At 42.8% G+C, this 17,216-nt stretch overlaps 2 protein-coding genes across 3 annotated transcripts; both read left to right on the top strand.

Moving 5' to 3' along the window:
- Positions 1-1,597: 1,597 nt before the first annotated feature.
- Positions 1,598-2,350, top strand: LOC125315504 (Golgi apparatus membrane protein-like protein ECHIDNA). The gene is made up of 4 exons (XM_048280666.1): positions 1,598-1,618; positions 1,792-1,848; positions 1,939-2,142; positions 2,258-2,350. The coding sequence occupies exons 1-4, from the start codon at positions 1,613-1,615 to the stop codon at positions 2,348-2,350; spliced, it is 360 nt and encodes a 119-aa protein (XP_048136623.1). The 5' UTR covers positions 1,598-1,612.
- A 9,536-nt stretch (positions 2,351-11,886) lies between these two features.
- On the top strand, positions 11,887-15,644 carry LOC115732871 (Golgi apparatus membrane protein-like protein ECHIDNA). Of its 2 annotated transcripts, none has more exons than XM_048281274.1 (6): positions 11,887-12,058; positions 13,860-13,916; positions 14,007-14,210; positions 14,326-14,385; positions 14,780-14,906; positions 15,279-15,644. In XM_048281274.1, the coding sequence occupies exons 1-6, from the start codon at positions 12,044-12,046 to the stop codon at positions 15,365-15,367; spliced, it is 552 nt and encodes a 183-aa protein (XP_048137231.1). In that variant the 5' UTR covers positions 11,887-12,043; the 3' UTR covers positions 15,368-15,644. The 2 variants fall into 2 exon arrangements, with proteins under 2 accessions (XP_048137231.1, XP_048137232.1); XM_048281275.1 differs by lacking the exon at positions 11,887-12,058 and adding an exon at positions 13,557-13,686.
- The last annotated feature ends 1,572 nt before the right edge of the window (positions 15,645-17,216 follow it).

A 17,216-nucleotide genomic window follows, 5' to 3' on the forward strand; every position in this document is an offset into this window, starting at 1 on the left:
AGTCGTCTCTTGTTCTTGTTCTTCGCTGAGGTTGATTTCTGTCGACATCTCCGCGGTCGATTTGGTCGATTTCTGTGTTTCTGCCCAAGTTCGGTTCTCGAGCGTTTCTGTAGGGTGTCGTTCGTGCTTTGGATGTTATCGGTTGGCTCGGTTTTGCACGATAGCGAGATCTGCCTGCGTCTCGGCGTGTCGGAGTTAGAGCCAGGTCGTTGAGTTGCTCATTCAATTGAGTTAGATTTGAGTTGCGTTACGTCGTTCAGATGTAGGCACGGGTACAGTCTGGATCTGGAATTAAGAGTAAGAAGGAGAGAAGAAAATGGAGAAGATTTCACCTGAATTTGCTAATCTTTCAGAGTAGAAGTTAATTGCATGGGAAATCGTGGTGTTTTGGAGTGGACTTACGGATTCTAATTGGTTCTGCTCGTAAATAGATTCTAATTGCTACCTCTTCCTCTATATGGAGGAAGCTCCTTAAGCTGAGAACTGAATTTAAGCCCTTGATTAAGTATGGTGTCGTTGGTGGTAACACAATTGCTTATGGCTGGATCCTTGGCTTCCTATGGAGGCTTTTCTGGGATGTGTTTCCTCCAAGGGTAGTCTATGATGCTGGATTAGCTCTTAGTGTGAAGGTATCCGATGTGATTGTGAATGGGGCATGGCACTGGCCTCCTGCTAGGTCTGAGGACCTAGTTCTTATTGAATCTGTGTCGTGGAATTCAGCCAAATGTTAAGCAATTCAACTGAATCGTCTGGGTGCCTTTTTCTGCTGGAAGATTTCCTAGTAATAGCTCTTGGAGTAAAATTCAATCTTCAGCTGGTAAAGTGGCCCTGGCATAAGCTAGTTTGGTTTGCTTTAAACATACCAAACGGCTGTATTAGCTGGCTTGTTATTTTGAAAAGCTGCCTACTAGAGATAGATCAAAGAAAAATCCTTCTTTAATGATGTTTGCCTTCTCTGTGGATCATTCCCTGAATCTTAGGGTTCATTAATTTGCTCGATGTACTATGTCTTGTAAATTCTCGAGCTTAGTTTATAGTTGTTGTGGTATTCAAAGAGTTTGGAGTTGGAGTGACGAGATGCAGTGGGCTTGTGCCTAGTAGGAAGGGGAAAGCTATAGCAGATGTTGCTTGCAAGATTGCATGGTGTGATGATAATTTTCTTGTTTTAAGTAGTGTTATCATGTCAAGAGTAATCTGTGATGTTTTGTACTGGCTTGGCAACATGCTAACGTGTAATTTACTAGTAAAATACCAGAGAAGGCAAATCTGCCGTAAGGGACTTATGACTTGAGTTGCTGTATATCTCGAGTCTCGGTTGTTATCCTTTTTGTCATTTGTAGCAGGATAATCCTGCTTTGTTTATTTGAATAGAACTCATTTGCTTACCTAGCAATAGTTTGTGGTATTGGAGAATTGTATTGCTTAGAAAATTAGTGATCTTTCCATATTTAAACTTTGTAGGAGGTCAGGACGTAGTGAACTTTTTATCTTTTCATCAACCACAGGTTTAGCAGTTGACATGGGATCCCTGAAGGAGTAATAAAGCTAGATATACCCAGGAATAGTGAAGCTTTACCCCTTCTTTCTGGCCTTGAGCTAAAGAGCATTGCGAATGATGGTAAAATTAAGGACTATCGTGCTGTAGGTGTTTGATGGAAATTGTGCTGCTTTCACTTATCCAGAGTCTGACAGTGGAGTGGACAATTCGATTCTTTTGAAAAATTCATCTCATATGACTTTCTTTGCTATAATCTCCTATGTCATGGCATAATCTTTTGCTCCTTCCTGCAGCCTGTAGTAGAGAACTACGCCAACCCAAAGACATGTTTCTTTCACGTTATTTTCAAGGTAAAGATAGAAGAGTATCTGTAGGAAGTTTTGATAATTTCTAAACCAAGACTTTGGAGTTCTAATGTTCAATATTTCTTTGTCTTGCAGGCTGCTGCTTTGTCATTTTACATATTATCTGCTCTCTTCTTCGATAATTTTGTCATCATTTTTGTGGTGACGGTCTTCCTTGCTGCTCTAGACTTTTGGGTTGTGAAAAATGTGAGCGGGCGTATCTTAGTGGGTTTGAGGTGGTGGAATGAGATAGATGATAATGGTGAGAGTGTTTGGAGATTTGAATGCCTTGACCAGGAGGTGAGCTAAGTAATGTTGATATTCTAGTTTACTTGCATTGTTTTTGCTCAAAAAATTATCTTTTGGAAGATCTGATTTGTGTCCTTATAAATCCGTTTCCTTATTTTGGTGCTAGTCATTGGCGCGGATGAATAAGAAAGATTCGTGGTTGTTCTGGTGGACTCTTTACCTTACAGTAAGTTCACATGTCATGACTCGTGCTCGTTGATCTTCCCTCAGAAATGAAAAACAAACAGCAAAAACAAAATCAAACTCATTTTCTTGCTAGGAGACACAAAGGTAACACATAGGAAGGTCTTGCATGGGACTGACTGGAATTTACAACGATCCTGTCTCGGACGAAGATAGTTAAACTCATTCTCCGGATTTGACCCGCGACTTTGTTGCGGGCCTTTCGTCGGGAACTATAGCAACAACCTGCAAAGGAAGGGGGTGGGGGGTGACGAATCATTTCTGCGTGCCGATTCCCAAAGATGCGTGAATATTTTAGAAGCGCACGTCTCTGGCTTGCCGAGCCAATGAAAAAGCTTCCGAGAAGTCCAACTGCTGAAGTTGAACCGACCTGCTTTTTTTCCTTTTGTTTCGATGGAAGATTCTTGGATACTCGTGATCTAGCTCGGGATTTTTTTATTGGTTGGAAGGCTGTCCTCGAATTTTTTCGTCACGTGGTTAGAACATTCTGACGATAATCGTTTATATCGCTAAAGGGCTTTTATCTTTCGTGATTCACGTTAACCATCGCGGTATATGTATTTTCTAAAATATATCATTTTCCTCCTTTTTAAACGCTTGAAATTGACCAAAACTCAAACCGCTCGAACTCACTAAAATAATTCTCTATAGTTAATTTTAAACGCCCAAAAAGAAAAAAAAAAACGAAATCTTTTATGATATGCATGTCCATATTTGTATTATGTATAATTCGAACGTCTCGCGGGTGCCATGTTAAACGCATGTTAATATGTTAGGAAGAATATTCAACTGCCCCACCACAACAAAAGTTTGGGTTGACAGAAAATATAGACGACCAAGGTTTGATCCCGCCATCTTGAACAAATGCCAAGTGAAAACCAACATTGGAAAATCCAAGTGTTTCGGATAACTTCGTGAATCGAGAAGGAGCAAGACAACATCAATCTCATCATCCGGCAAAATCTCTTCAAACAGATGAAATTTAACAAGTCGACACGTAACTCAAACCGACTTAACATACCTAAGACAAAACAAATAAGTATGCAAATGAACGAGAATACTCGTTCACATATCAGATCTACATCAATACCATCCCCTTCATCGGATCCGAGGTTATTGAGCACACTCGTCATCCAGTTCACGAGGACCTCCCTCGCCACCCCCTTCGGGAAGTTCCGGCCGGGGTGCCGTGGCGGCGGCCCATAAAAATAGGTGGGAGTGGCGTTTGGCACATGTGCCGTATGGTGGTGCGGTGCGGGTATGCGTGGTGGGTACGGGTACGCCGCCGGATAATTGGGCACTGCGTTGAGCCGATATGTCATCCGAGGACGGGGCGCCGACGGTGGGTACGAGTACACCGCCGGATAATTGGGCGCTGCGTTGTGGTGATATGCAATCCGAGGGTGGGGTGTTGATGGCCGGCACGGGTACGGGTACGGGTACACCCCCGGATAATTGGGCGCTGCGTTGTGCTGATATGCCGTCTAAGGGCGGGGCGTTGATGGCCGGTACGGGTACGGGTACGGATACGTGTGTGCGCGTGTTTGTGTGTGTAAGGCAGAGAACGAGAAATTTCATGGAAATACCGTCCCCCATTAATTCCCACAATTCAGCTTGGTCATGTGGGGGGTACCCACATTCATTCTTTGGACCATAGTGCAATTAACAAAAAAATAAATAAATCAAGATACAGTGGCCATTGAGTATGCCAAATTAGCGTGCTCCGCAATGATCTCTAAATACACCTTCATTAATAGTCTCAACGGCAGTTTACAGCGTTCGTAAGCCCAATTTTGCGGCAATTGGAAAAATAAAACCTTACACTTCTCCTAAGGTGTTCTACCTCTTTTGCTTCCTTCTTGCTTCGCTCTCCCTCGGATCGGCAACCGACCAGAGGCAAGGGCCGACGAGGTCGGCATCGACATCTCGCTGCTCGGCATAGCCGACCTCACCCTAGCCAGTTTTGATATGATCTTTCATATCATTAAGTGCGAAAAATTTCGTGTTTCAAACATTTATATGAATTTCATTCCATTATGCCAAACACAATCAATTTGTTCATGTATAATCGTCCACCATTGATTTGGATCGATTATTTCTGACCTTTTACCCAATTTAAATGTTGTCGCCCATGTATTTTGACCTTAAAAATCGAGGCATTTGAAATATTCATTCGTATATCTACACATGAAATTGTGCGCGCATGTGCGTACGATAGATATTCAATTGATATTTTTAAATTTCCAAAGGATAACTTGCTTAAACTGAAGTAAGCAATTGTTCAGGTTTATTCAATTTTCCTACTGAAGCTAAGAACTACGGAAATGGGAGCTAAATCTTTGACCAAAAGTCAACAAACTAAAAGAAAATATTGATCTCCATTGATGGCCAGTCAAACCACCATAGAAACACAAGATCAAATAAATAAATAAATAAAATTCTTCCGAGTCTTCTCCGATTTTCTCTATCATGGTTTCTCTCTCCTCCCTCCTCTGCGCAGTTCCCTCGCCTGAAGAAAACAGCAAGGAAGGAGGGGGAATCCATCGCCACCGTGTCGGCGCAGCCCCAACAGGAGGAGCTACATGACGCACAGCTGGAGATGATGTCGTCGGCGCAGGAGAAGAACAGCGACCCGGTCCGCTGGGCTATTAGGCTCAACTCCAGCCTCGCGCTCTGTCGGCGTCTCCCTCCCCTCTGTCGACCTCGCTCACCTCCTCGTGTCCCACATATGCTGGGACAACCACGTCCCAATCGCCTAGAAGTTCCTCGAGAAGGTCCTCGCTGTCGAGATCCTCCCTCCCATGCAGGTCCTCGCCATTCTCTCTTCCAGGTTCTTGTTTCCCTCTCTCTCTCTTCCATTATCTATATGACATATGCGAATTGTCACCAATATTTATATTTCTACGGAACTGAGTTGGGCTCTTTGGTCTGTCCATGCTTATTATAGGGAACTGCTGTAAGTATTACAGTTTCTTTCTCTGATACATTGGTGTCATTAGTAGGGTCGTACCTTTTGGCATGTGATCCTAATGAATTCGGCAAACATTGATGGACCAGATCAAATAATTGATGATATAGCTTCATTTTCTGCATTAACAACACCTTACAGAGATCCCGATGGGCAGTATCATAGTGCTTGGTGTCTGTAGCTGACCGATTTCTTAGTATTATTGTCCATTCTGGCGCAATGAGAAACCTCTGTTTTCTGGCTTATTAGCATCCCTTTGATCTGCTTTTTCTAAAGAAGACGTTAACTTAGTGGCTAACGTAAGATTCACAAATACTATATTTAACACGTTTTTAACGTTGAATTTATACGATAGACGAGAAATGTAGGAGCAGATTCCTATTTAGAATCAATGGAATTTTGATTTATATGTGCATTTTATTTTTTATTTTATTTTTTAAGAAATGTCTTCATTTGTGGTATGTCGGCGCAAATAAGGTAGATACCACCTGTGTCGGTCCTATCGAATTTGTAACTTCTTTAGTTATCGCATTTTTATCGCAGCATGGTAAGAACTAAGACGGACCCGCAATTATTGATGTTCTCCTCGTGGTCGTTATGTATTTTTCTTACCATTCACTAAAAGATATAGAAACGTATTCATTTTCCACAAGATGCGCTCGTGAAAGATTGATGATATTAACCATTCAATTAGATGATTTCGGAAAACAAGCAATACTAAGGAACCGTATTCGCATGCCTATTGGACCCCAGTTGAAGGGATGATTTTTTTTTGAACCAGTGTTCGGCCATCAGAGTTGCATGCTTCTATTTGCTCATAATGTCAAACTGAATTTGATTTATAAAGATCAAATTCGAGATTGCAATAAAAGATAACTTGCTCCTATTTGGCCCCGTCATTTATAGCCCCACATAACAATTTAGGTGAATGATAGACTGAAGCTGGGCTCTATATCTGTGAGCCTGCCTCATTATCCATTCTCTTCCGGGTTCCTGGATCTCAAACACATTGAACAACAAGATCTGGTGAAGATAATGGCTTCGATTCGGAGAACATCGACCGCCTCTTCGACCTCCCGAACGGTTTCTTCTACGCCGTCGTGGACCGCTTCTGTGAGAAGACATGGAGCCACACCCCTCGGTACAAAATCGGGTATTGCCAATAGTGCCCCGACGAGGTCCAATGGCTCGACCACGTTGGTCCAAAGCCGTCTCTCTACTTCAACGCCGGCATGTTTGTGTAGCAGCCGAACCTCGACACTTACCATGACTTGCTGGAAACCGTCAAGATCACACTTCCGACTCCATTTGCTGAACAAGACTTCTTGAACGTGTACTTCAAGGACATCTACAAACCGATTCCTAATGTGTACAACCTTGTGCTCGCGTGGTTGTGGCGTCACCCCGAGAATATCGAGTTGGACAAGGTGAAGGTCGTTCACTATTGTGCCGCGGGGTCGAAGCCGTGGCAGTATACGGGCAAGGAGGAGAACATGGAAAGGGAAGATATCAAGATGCTGGTGAAGAAGTGGTGGGATATCTATGATGACGAGTCTTTGGACTATAAGAATTTCGTGGCCAGAGATGAAGTGGCAAAACAAACGAAATGGGATCGGTTTCTTGCCGCGTTGGCGGAGGCCCGAGCTTTCCACTTCATAACCGCCCTGTCCGCAGCCTAACTGTTTGGAATTAGGGTTGTGGTTTTAAGTGTGTAGAGCAATTATAGAGACAGACACGATTGGAATTGGTTGCTCTTTTCGTTAAGTTAAATGGAATTTCAAATTAACATGTATATTATACTTGTATTGTATCCGTGGTAGTGGAATTTCTCTTTAAGTAAAGTAAATTATCGATAGGGACCATTATATTAAAATAATGGAGACCTATGTCTATAGATCATTTACCCTCTGTTTTCTTATGTAATTTAGAAAAAATTGAAATTTCAACTACTCTTTTGTAAATTATGTTTATGAAGTAACACGTATTATTTATTCACACATTCATATCATTTTATGGGTTGCCACATCATCTCAAAATTGGTTTTTAAAATCAAATCAAAAATAGAATTATCTAGATGATATTCAACGTCCACGAGAAAATTATCAGAATAATCACATATCCATTGAATTGGGACATCTTAAATATTTCAATTTTGACAATTCAATCCTAAACATTTTACATATTTTCCAATTTAATCCTATTGATTGGAAAAGTCTGACATGGAATATCTAGTCAACGCCGACCATCCCAAGTGGCATGGTCAGAGCCGGCGTGGTCGCCGGAAAATGTTAAAAGTAGTGTCTTTCATTACCACCACACACAAAAAAAAAACTCCAATAGGAAATGTTGTCGTTCTCCCTTACGGCTCCGATTTGGATTCGATCAATATCGTGAACCCTAAAATCATGAAGAACCTGAATTTCTTTCAGTTTTTCTCCCAAATTCGATCACTCCTTTCCATTTCCCTCAAGCCGAGTTCTTCGTCCGTTGCCCGCACCCGCCCGACCTGGGAAAAAGAGTTGCGTACCGCCGTTGACAACTGTCGGGCCATGGCTTCCAGAAACCGGCACAAACGTTGGGCCATTGTCAGATTCTTTGGGCCTTGACTAAGAACGGGCTTAACCGTAAAAGATTGGGCTCATTCTCATAAGTTTCGGGCCTATGCTTTAGTCCCGTTCTGTAAGTTCGGAGATGGGAATAATTGCAAAATATTAAAATAGCACTTTTGCCCCCCAAAAGTACACATTTGTTCTACATTGCTCCCGGAAATTCATTGGGTCTTACTTTTACGTCCTCCACAGCCACATTCACGATATACCCATCGGTGAATTTTCTTCGGAATAAACTCCATACCTCAAATCAAATGCACTTTTAGTCCAAAGATATTCATTCGTGCTAATCTTTTATCATCGAGAGCATCATCACGCCCTTGATCCTATATAGCCGTAAAACAGCAATAGCTCTTAATCGTCAACCCCGAATTCACAAAATATCTATATACCAATTTATTCGGGATTGTGGATATGTATTTTGTGTAGATTATTTCTTATATCAACAATGAAGAAGATTCCCTTTTACACACCCAATGATCGTCAAGTCTCGGCCGCGAAGGTCGCAGCTGCCATGGCTGTGGAGCTCGAGCTCTGTGGCCGTAGCAGCCAACGTCTTTTTTACTTCCCAGTCGATATGCAACGCCAGAGAGAGACAGTAGAGAGAGGAGAGAAATGTTTTATTTTTTCTGAGTGGTGGGACCCTTATGCCCCACATGTCGCTGAATGGTGATCTGGACCGCACCAAATTTCCCACGTCTTTACTCAATATTTTTTCATATGGAAATGCCCTTTGTTCCGGAAAAAGTAAAACCTGAATTTTCTGGCATTTCGATTCGTTGGCAGAGAGAAAGCTAAGTGCCCGTGTCAAAGTTAGAAATGGTAAATTCATCTATGGCTTAGCCCACCATAAACCAACCGCAATCTTTACAGTTTTTCATTGCAGTGAACTTATGTTGCCTTAATTTGCGCAAAACATGTCGGAACAATTTCACCTCGAGGATAAACAGAGTCTATGAGAGAGCTCGGAGTTTGTCGTGAATTCGGAATAGGAAACCACTGTAGATGACCAAGGTTTAATCCCGCTCTCGTAACAATCCCAAGTGAAAACCAACATTAGAAAATCCAAGTTTCGGATAACTTTGTGAATCGAGAAATAGCAAGACAGCATCAAACTCATCATAATTTAAGCACGATAAAAGATCCGACAAAATCTCTTCAACAATCCAAATCTAACAAATCGATCCGGAACTCAAACCAACTTAACATACCTTAAGACAAGACAAATACGCATGCAAATGAACTCATTTCTGAGTGAACAAAAACACTCGTTCACATATCAAAATCAGGCATCGGTGAAATCCCCGCCATCGAATCACAGGTTATCGAACGCATCTGTTATCACGTTCACGGCAGCCGCGATCCCCGCCCTCCCCAGCAAGTTCCAGCCGGGGAGCGGCCGCTGCGGCAGCAGGGCTGCAGGCACATATGCCATCTGATGGTGCAGTGCAGGTATGGGTGGTCGGTACGGGTTTGCCGCCGGAAAATTGGGCGCGGCGTTCTGCGGATATGCAACCGGAGGGGAGCGCATGGGTGGCACGTATGGTTCGGACAGCGTCGCTGCAGCTTGAGTAGCCGTCACTGTCTCCTCCTGCTCGCAGAACTCGTAGGAAAATTTGAGAACGGCCATGGTCTTCCCCTTGGTCCACACTTGGCAGCTCAGCAACTTGGCCTCCATGACGCCGGTGCAGCCCTTCTCAAGCAGATCCTTGACGGACACATCCACCTCGCCGACCACGTAAGTAGTCTTGCGGCCAAAGAAGGACCCCTTCTTGAAGCAGAAGAAGGTGTTCTTCTTCTCGATCTTGAACTCGAGGCGGGTGTCGAGAAGCGCGGCCTCTTCCACGGTGAATTCAAAGGTGTGGCCCAACCAGGGGTCGGTGGTGCTGCCTTTCTTGTGGACGGGGGTGCGCTGCTTCTTGTCGCTCTGGTCGCCGGAGAGGGAGACGACTAGGTAGACACCGTGGGCCTTGAGGTACTTGACCGACTTAATGGTTATCACCAGATGCCTGGACGCCATGATCTCTGCGCTCCAGGATGGTTTTGAGAGAGAGAGGGAGTTTGTAAAGGAGAAACGAGAAATTCGGTCTCTGAGGGACTGAGAGGGGGTCGTCTCTGTATATAGAGAGAGGGAGCTGATCTCCTTGGTGCGGGGCATTCTCGTCATTCCTCGGGAGCTGATCTCCGATCTCCTTGGTGCGGGGCAGTCTCGTCATTCCTCGGGAGCTGATCTCCGATCGATCTCCTTGGTGCGGGGCAGTCTCGTCATTCCTCGGGAGCTGATCTCCGATCGATCTCCTTGGTGCGGGGCAGTCTCGTCATTCCTCGGGATCTCCTTGGTGCGGGGCAGTCTCGTCATTCCTCGGGAGCTGATGACTTGGCTCCCTCTCTCTATATACAGAGACGACCCCCTCTCAGTCCCTCAGAGATCATGGCGTCCAGGCATCTGGTGATAACCATTAAGTCGGTCAAGTACCTCAAGGCCCACGGTGTCTACCTAGTCGTCTCCCTCTCCGGCGACCAGAGCGACAAGAAGCAGCGCACCCCCGTCCACAAGAAAGGCAGCACCACCGACCCCTGGTTGGGCCACACCTTTGAATTCACCGTGGAAGAGGCCGCGCTTCTCGACACCCGCCTCGAGTTCAAGATCGAGAAGAAGAACACCTTCTTCTGCTTCAAGAAGGGGTCCTTCTTTGGCCGCAAGACTACTTACGTGGTCGGCGAGGTGGATGTGCCCGTCAAGGATCTGCTTCCGGATGGCTGCGCCGGCGACATGAATCCCAAGGTGCTGAGCCGCGAAGTGAGGTCGTCCTCCCCGAAGAAGACCATTCTCGAATTTTCCTGCGAGTTCGGCGAGCGGTTCCTCGTCGAGGCGCCCCTGGAGCTGGAGGAGGAGATAGTCACGACTACTGAAGCTGCAGAGCGCCATCAGACGGGGAACGCCACTCCGCCGCCGCCCCAGCATCACCCCGGCCGGAACTTCCTGGGGAGGGTGGGGATCGCCGTGGCCGTGCGCGCGATAGCAAGTGTGTTCAGTAACCTCGTATTCGACAGCGAGGATTTTACTGATGTCTAGATTTGATACGTGAACGAGTAGTATTCTCGTTCATTTGCATGCGTGTTTGTTTCGTCTTAAGGTATGTTAAGCTGGTTTCGAGTCCTGCGTCGATTTGTTAAGTCGGGTTTGTTTGGAAGAGATCTCATCGGATTATGAGATTGATGTTTGTCTTGCTACTTCTCGATTTCGAAAGTGATATGGAAAACTTGGATTTTGCCGATCCGACACGTGCCGCCGTGATCGGGTGCGGCTTGAGTCCCGAGGAACCTTTTCACAAAATCTTTAAGTCCTACAAAATCTGTGTTTTTTATTCTCACCAAAAGAAAAAAAAAAAAGCTAAGGTGGTATTATCGTTAGTGTAATTATTCTGCTTTCGATTTTTATTTTTTTGGTCGACGAACCAAGCAACTCTTTAGGGGTAAAAGGGAATCTTCCTCATTCTTGATATAAGAAAAAATTTACGCAAAATACATATTGGCATAATATCTTGAATAAATGCGTATATAGATATCTTATGAATTTATGGTTGACGATCCGGAGTTATCGTTATTTCACAACTCTATAGAATCGAAGGTGTGGTGATGCTTTCGATGATAAAAGTTCAGCACAAATTAATATCTTTAAATTAAAAATGCATTTCATTTGAGGTATGGAGTTTATTGCGAAGAAAATTCACCGTGACAGGAACCTGGGGGTAAAACCTATGTATACGTCGTGAATGTGGCTGTGGAGGACGTAAGCGTAAAGACCCAATGAATTTCCGAGAGCAACGTCGAACAAGAAGGGATAGAAAAGACCAAAAAAAGATGAATTTGGGACTTGAACGGAATTTAACAAAAGATTAGGGTACAATCGCGAAAGTGAAGAATTATTGTTTATGAGATTTAACCATGGATCCGCGAGTATGAGCTAAGATCCGAGCAACAGAAAGACCTCGTGAAAACCTCTTTAGCATTTCACCCTCAAAATCAATTCTCTCTCTCCTTCAGAAGCGTCAGATTTGTTCATGAAGATTGCCATTTGACCGGAGAAATCAGCCGCTGATCCTTCTCTTTCACCCTCTCATCGTTCGCCATGGATCCCAGCCAGGTGAGTCGAGTCGTCTCTTGTTCTTGTTCTTCGCTGAGGTTGATTTCTGTCGACATCTCCGCGGTCGATTTGGTCGATTTCTGTGTTTCTGCCCAAGTTCGGTTCTCGAGCGTTTCTGTAGGGTGTCGTTCGTGCTTTGGATGTTATCGGTTGGCTCGGTTTTGCACGATAGCGAGATCTGCCTGCGTCTCGGCGTGTCGGAGTTAGAGCCAGGTCGTTGAGTTGCTCATTCAATTGAGTTAGATTTGAGTTGGGTTACATCGTTCAGATGTAGGCACGGGTACATTCATTGGATCTGGAATTAAGAGTAAGAAGGAGAGAAGAAAATAGAGAAGATTTCACCTGAATTTGCTAATCTTTCAGAGTAGAAGTTAATTGCATGGGTAATCGTGGTGTTTTGGAGTGGACTGACGGATTCTAATTGGTTCTGCTCGTAAATAGATTCTAATTGCTACCTCTTCCTTTATATGGAGGAAGCTCCTTAAGCCGAGAACTGAATTTAAGCCCTTGATTAAGTATGGTGTCGTTGGTGGTAACACAATTGCTTATGGCTGGATCCTTGGCTTCCTATGGAGGCTTTTCTGGGATGTGTTTCCTCCAAGGGTAGTCTATGATGCTGGATTAGCTCTCAGTGTGAAGGTATCCGATGTGATTGTGAATGGGGCATGGCACTGGCCTCCTGCTAGGTCTGAGGACCTAGTTCTTATTGAATCTGTGTCGTGGAATTCAGCCAAATGTTAAGCAATTCAACTGAATCGTCTGGGTGCCTTTTTCTGCTGGAAGATTTCCTAGTAATAGCTCTTGGAGTAAAATTCAATCTTCAGCTGGTAAAGTGGCCCTGGCATAAGCTAGTTTGGTTTGCTTTAAACATACCAAACGACTGTATTAGCTGTCTTGTTATTTTGAAAAGCTGCCTACTAGAGATAGATCAAAGAAAAATCCTTCTTTAATGATGTTTGCCTTCTCTGTGGATCATTCCCTGAATCTTAGGGTTCATTAATTTTCTCAATGTACTATGTCTTGTAAATTCTCGAGCTTAGTTTATAGTTGTTGTGGTATTCAAAGAGTTTGGAGTTGGAGTGACGAGATGCAGTGGGCTTGTGCCTAGTAGGAAGGGGAAAGCTATAGCAGATGTTGCTTGCAAGATTGCATGGTGTGATGATAATTTTCTTGTTTTAAGTAGTGGTATCATGTCAAGAGTAATCTGTGATGTTTTGTACTGGCTTGGCAACATGCTAACATGTAATTTATTAGTAAAATCTCAGAGAAGGCAAATCTGCCGTAAGAGACTTATGACTTGAGTTGCTGTATATCTCGAGTCTCTGTTGTTATCCTTTTTGTCATTTGTAGCAGGATAATCCTGCTTTGTTTATTTGAATAGAACTCATTTGCTTACCTAGCAATAGTTTGTGGTATAGGAGAATTGTATTGCTTAGAAAATTAGTGATCTTTCCATATTTAAACTTTGTAGGAGGTCAGGACGTATTGAACTTTTTATCTTTTCATCGACCACAGGTTTAGCAGTTGACAGGGGATCCCTGAAGGAGTAATAAAGCTAGATATACTCAGGAATAGTGAAGCTTTACCCCTTCTTTCTGGCCTTGAGCTATAGAGCATTGCGAATGATGGTAAAAATAAGGACTATCGTGCTGTAGGTGTTTGATGGAAATTGTGCTGCTTTCACTTATCCATAGTCTGACAGTGGAGTGGACAATTTGATTCTTTTGAAAAATTCATCTCATATGACTTTCTTTTCTATAATCACCTATGTCATGGCATAATCTTTTGCTCCTTCCTGCAGCCTGTAGTAGAGAACTACGCCAACCCAAAGACATGTTTCTTTCACGTTATTTTCAAGGTAAAGTTAGAAGAGTATCTGTAGGAAGTTTTGATAATTTCTAAACCAGGACTTTGGAGTTCTAATGTTCAATATTTCTTTGTCTTGCAGGCTGCTGCTTTGGCATTTTACATATTATCTGCTCTCTTCTTCGATAATTTTGTCATCATTTTTGTGGTGACGGTCTTCCTTGCTGCCCTAGACTTTTGGGTTGTGAAAAATGTGAGTGGGCGTATCTTAGTGGGTTTGAGGTGGTGGAATGAGATAGATGATAATGGTGAGAGTGTTTGGAGATTTGAATGCCTTGACCAGGAGGTGAGCTAAGTAATGTTGATATTCTAGTTTACTTGCATTGATTTTGCTCAAAAAATTATCTTTCGGAAGATCTGATTTGTGTCCTTATAAATCCGTTTCCTTATTTTGGTGCTAGTCATTGGCGCGGATGAATAAGAAAGATTCGTGGTTGTTCTGGTGGACTCTTTACCTTACGGTAAGTTCACATGTCATGACTCGTGCTCATTGATCTTCCCTCAGAAATGAAAAACAAACAGCAAAAACAAAACCAAACTCATTTTCTTGCTAGGAGACACAAAGGTAACACATAGGAAGGTCTTGCATACAATCACACGCACTCTGAAGCTTCAACTTTTTGAAACAAGGACATACCAAGGAGTGCTTTGGTATGTTTGTAAATGAACTGCAAATCATACTGGTATTAGGAAATTATATATCATTTAAACCCACTGATGTATAATCCTTAACTCGTAGCTGTCCTAGACTTTGCATTGGGGTCATTGTGTGGCCCTATTGCGGGTGCTTGGAGTCTGTCTTTCAGCTTCACTTATTTTCATTATCTACATCCAAGATTTTTTTTATGTCTGCAGGCAGTCGCATGGACTATCCTTGGTATATTCTCACTCATAAGGTTCCAGGCTGACTATCTCCTTGTTGTTGGAGTTTGTTTGACTCTCAGCATTGCAAATATTGTGGGCTTCACCAAGTGCCGCAAAGGTGGGCAGTAACTCTCCTCCTAAGTTTTGTTAATGAGATATCTTCGATGCATAGTGATTTATCTGTCTGCACATGTCCCCACCTTGTGCTTAGTTCTTTGAAGAGACAATTTGTCATGTTAAGGCCGTTCAAGATGGGAGATCTTTAGGTGAAGTTCTCGTCTAGTAATTACTAGCTTAAGGTATACAAGCTTAGATGGACCATGCAACCTTCTAAATTGAGCAGATATGATTTAGCTTGCATTTCAGGGCTGCTCATTCGGCATTCTCTGGCCTTGCGACCTTTTAGTTGACTCTCTTGATTTTAAAATGAGCTATCTCAGTCTCTGAAATTTTCCTACTTGCTGAAGAGATTTTTGGTTGTATTTCCCAGATGCCAAGAAGCAGATCCAGGCATTTGCTACCCAGACGATTGCCTCTCGGTTTTCTTCTACGATACAATCAGCATTTAGCGTTGTTTGAACCACATATACCCCAAAATAACCTCAAGGGAAGAATTCACGTGAAGGTGAGATGTGAAATGTGGTAGCAAAACTTGTGTAAAGATGATACCGATGACTGGACTGGACAGTTTTGGATACGATTCTTTCTAATGGGAAAAGGGATGTCTTGGGTCGAATATTCGTAGGATACATAGATTTTGTACTGTGCTTATTGTTTTTCTCCCTCTCATAGTATCATGGACTTTGTAATGAACTCTTTAAGCTGAATGATGAGTGTTCTCTGTGGTTTTGTGTTTCGCGTCAGCTCTCCTAACACGTGTTCTGCTGTGGTTGGAAAATGAGTATCATATCTAAGTATGCTTCATTTTTCTCGGGATACATCTGTACTATGGTCACATGCCAGCCACGTTTATCGGGACAAAGACTGAGATATAGGAGTCCCAGCTGCTTAGAACCAGAAATTGCAGGTCACGCGTTTGGCTCTTACTTTCAGTATAATTAGTGAAAACCATGCGATCCTTGTCCTTTGAGGATGTCTGTTTCTGTGCCAGGAACCGGTGAAATTCTGCTTTTCCGTTCATGATTTTCAATAGGGAAAATTTCTTCGAATAAAAAAAAATTTCAAATAAGAACTCGAAATGTCTTTTATTTCAAATAAGGGCAGGAAATGGTCTTTATATCAAATAAGGACTTGAAGTGATCGTTTTTGTTTCGAATAAGGGCTTGATTTCGCTAGCCGATTAAGGATATTTTCGTTAAAATATAATTTCTATATATTTTTGGTTAAATTAAATTTAAAATTTAAAAAAAAAATTTAAAAAAAGAAATACATGCCGTAGAAAAAAGAAATACAAGTGGAAAGGCTACCCTCCTGTCAATGGTCGTTGCCACACCGCCGGTGTAGGCCCTCACCTCTGACAGCGGGGTCGTTGACAACATGACCCCGACGGCCATTGTCGCTACCCCACTCCACTGGCAAGAGGCAGCCCCATTGCCTATGTTTCTTTTATTTTAACTTTATTTTATTTTATTTTTAGATAATAGAAAAAGGAAAAAACAAAGAAAAAATGAATGACGAAAATGCCTAACCAACCGGTGAGTCAAGCCCCTTGTTGAGATCCTTCTTGAGATTGATACGATCACTTCATGTCCTTATTTGAAATATTGTCCATTTGAGGCTTTTATTTTAAATAATGAGAGCACTTCATATCCTTATTTGAAATAAAGCCAAAGAGGGAATAATTGGCTTTGCCAACATTTAGTTCACGAAGTTCCGATCCAAACAAAGGTGATTTGTGGACATTCTCTCCATTCATTGAGAAAGGGTTTATCGGCCAACATTGGCATCAATATTTGGGTTTTTGGCCAAGCTCAAAAGTTTCTCCATGAGGGACTTTCCTTTCTTTAGGAGACTTCCAAGGTGTCCCACCTTCTAGGCGAGACAAGCTATTAGCTAAGAGCCTCTTTTCCTTATGCCTGGCTCCCCGAAAACAACGTTTGATTTGTCCATTTCATGTCTTTATTTGAAAAAAAAATAAAGGTATTTCGTGTCCTTATTTGAAAATTTCCCTTTTTAATATGTAGTTTCAAACCATCAAATTTATGAGGACTCACTCTATTTTTTTTTTTTATTTGAAGACACACGGACCATCCCGAATTTGAAAATATTTCAGCTTACAGATCCGCACAATTGGATTCTCCTACTCGTCTCAAAGGAAGATTTTTCGAGGGAAATCCCCAACTGTCAAGAGTGTCTCAACCGAGTTTGACCAAATCGGGTCGGTTGGATTATGTGTTGGAATATGTCAAACATTTAACCCTACTTACCTGTTAATATGTGGCTTTGGGAAACATGAATCGGCGAAACA

Source organism: Rhodamnia argentea, chromosome 6 (genome assembly GCF_020921035.1).
Source record: "Rhodamnia argentea isolate NSW1041297 chromosome 6, ASM2092103v1, whole genome shotgun sequence".
Lineage (NCBI taxonomy): Eukaryota > Viridiplantae > Streptophyta > Magnoliopsida > Myrtales > Myrtaceae > Rhodamnia > Rhodamnia argentea.

Bases quoted from the DNA above. Each gene is read 5' to 3' on its own strand.
- LOC125315504 (XM_048280666.1), top strand. The intron at 1,849-1,938 runs GTAAAGATAGAA...TTTGTCTTGCAG, and splicing joins TCTTTCACGTTATTTTCAAG to GCTGCTGCTTTGTCATTTTA. The intron at 2,143-2,257 runs GTGAGCTAAGTA...TTTTGGTGCTAG, and splicing joins TTGAATGCCTTGACCAGGAG to TCATTGGCGCGGATGAATAA.
- LOC115732871 (XM_048281274.1), top strand. The intron at 14,211-14,325 runs GTGAGCTAAGTA...TTTTGGTGCTAG, and splicing joins TTGAATGCCTTGACCAGGAG to TCATTGGCGCGGATGAATAA. The intron at 14,386-14,779 runs GTAAGTTCACAT...TTATGTCTGCAG, and splicing joins GGTGGACTCTTTACCTTACG to GCAGTCGCATGGACTATCCT.